This window comes from Octopus bimaculoides, chromosome 2 (assembly GCF_001194135.2).
Source record: "Octopus bimaculoides isolate UCB-OBI-ISO-001 chromosome 2, ASM119413v2, whole genome shotgun sequence".
Taxonomy (NCBI): Eukaryota; Metazoa; Mollusca; class Cephalopoda; order Octopoda; family Octopodidae; genus Octopus; species Octopus bimaculoides.
Window position 1 is genome coordinate 137,762,555 of NC_068982.1, and position 1,427 is coordinate 137,763,981.

The window sequence follows — 1,427 nt, forward strand, 5'->3', positions numbered from 1 at the left end:
GGTGGTGGTGGTGGTGGTGGTGGTTTTGGTGGTGGTGGTGGTAGTGGTGGTGGTGGTGGTGGTAGTCGTAGTAGTAGTAGTAGTTTATTAATTTCGATTTTCCTTTCATTTTCCTTCGTCAGATATACAGCTCCTCACAGCCAGAAGATACAATGAAGATCTCCATTTCATTGCCAAGGAGTTTATTTAAACATCTGAAAAACGAAGAACAGTCGTCCGTTTCCAGGATTTCCTTTTTCTTCATTGAGGATGATAAACTATACAGGGTATGGAACAAACATGGAAATTCTTCTTCAAACTGATTAAAGAATGCTTGAATTCATACTTTTTGATAATTGAGAAAACAATGCTAATATAACGCGACTGCATGGTTCTGGGTTCAGTTCCACTGTGTGCTACCTTGGGCAAGTGTCTTCACCTATAGACTCAGGCCAACCAAAGCCTTGTGAGTGGATTTGGTGGACGGAAACTGAAAAAAACAAAGGCCATCATGTATGTGTGTGTGTGTGCACGCGTGTGTCTTGTGTGTGTGCGCGCATGCACGTGTGTGTCTTGTGTGTGTGTTGTATGTGTGTGTGTGTGTGTGTATGTGTGTGCATGTGTGTGTGTTGTGTGTGCGCAGGTTGTGTATGTGTGCATGCACATGTGTGTGTTATGTGTGCACAGGTTGTATGTGTGTATGTGTGTATGGGCATGCATGTGTATGTGTATGTGTGTGCATGTGTGAGTGTGCACATGTGTTATATGTGTGCTGTATGTGTTTTGTTTGTGTGTGTCTTTGTGTCAGTCTTTGTCCCCTGCCACTTCTTGACAAGTGGCATTGAAGCATCTACGCCCCCATAACTTAGTGGTTTGGCAAAAAACAGAATAAATATCAGGAAGCCCTGGGATTGATACCATCATCATCATTTAACGTCCATTGTCCATACTGGTATGGATTGCATGGTTTGACCAGGGCTGGTAAGCTAGAAGGCTACACCAGACTCCAGTCTGATTTGGCATGGTTTTCTACAGCTGGATGCCCTTCCTAATGCCAACCACTCTCAATGCATGCTTTTACATGCCACCAGTACAGGTGTCATTTACGTGACACCAATATCAGCCACAACTGTGATTTTGCTTGGCTTGATGGGTCTTCTTCTCAAGCATAACATAATGCCAAAGGTCTTGGCCATTGCTTCTGTGAGGCCCAACACTCAAAAGCTCAGCCACCTCACCTTCGTGAGGCTCAATGCTTGAAAGGAACTCAGCCATTTTGTCTCCGTGAAGCCCAACACTCAAAAGGAACTCAGCCACTTTGTCTCTATGAGGCCCAACACTCAAAAGGAACTCAGCCACTTTGTCTCTATGAGGCCCAACACTCAAAAGGAACTCGGCCACTTTGTCTCTATGAGGCCCAACACTCAAAAGGAACTCAGCCACTTTGC

General features: G+C 44.8%; 1 protein-coding gene across 1 annotated transcript in view; it reads left to right on the plus strand.

Annotated features, from left to right (window-relative positions):
- The window catches only part of LOC106882527 (uncharacterized), a 100,415-nt gene that overhangs the window by 61,752 nt on the left and 37,236 nt on the right, over positions 1 to 1,427 (plus strand). The window contains exon 30 of the mRNA XM_052965891.1: positions 123 to 266. Coding sequence (XP_052821851.1) covers positions 123 to 266 — 144 coding nt within the window. The remainder of the gene's footprint in view (positions 1 to 122; positions 267 to 1,427) is intronic.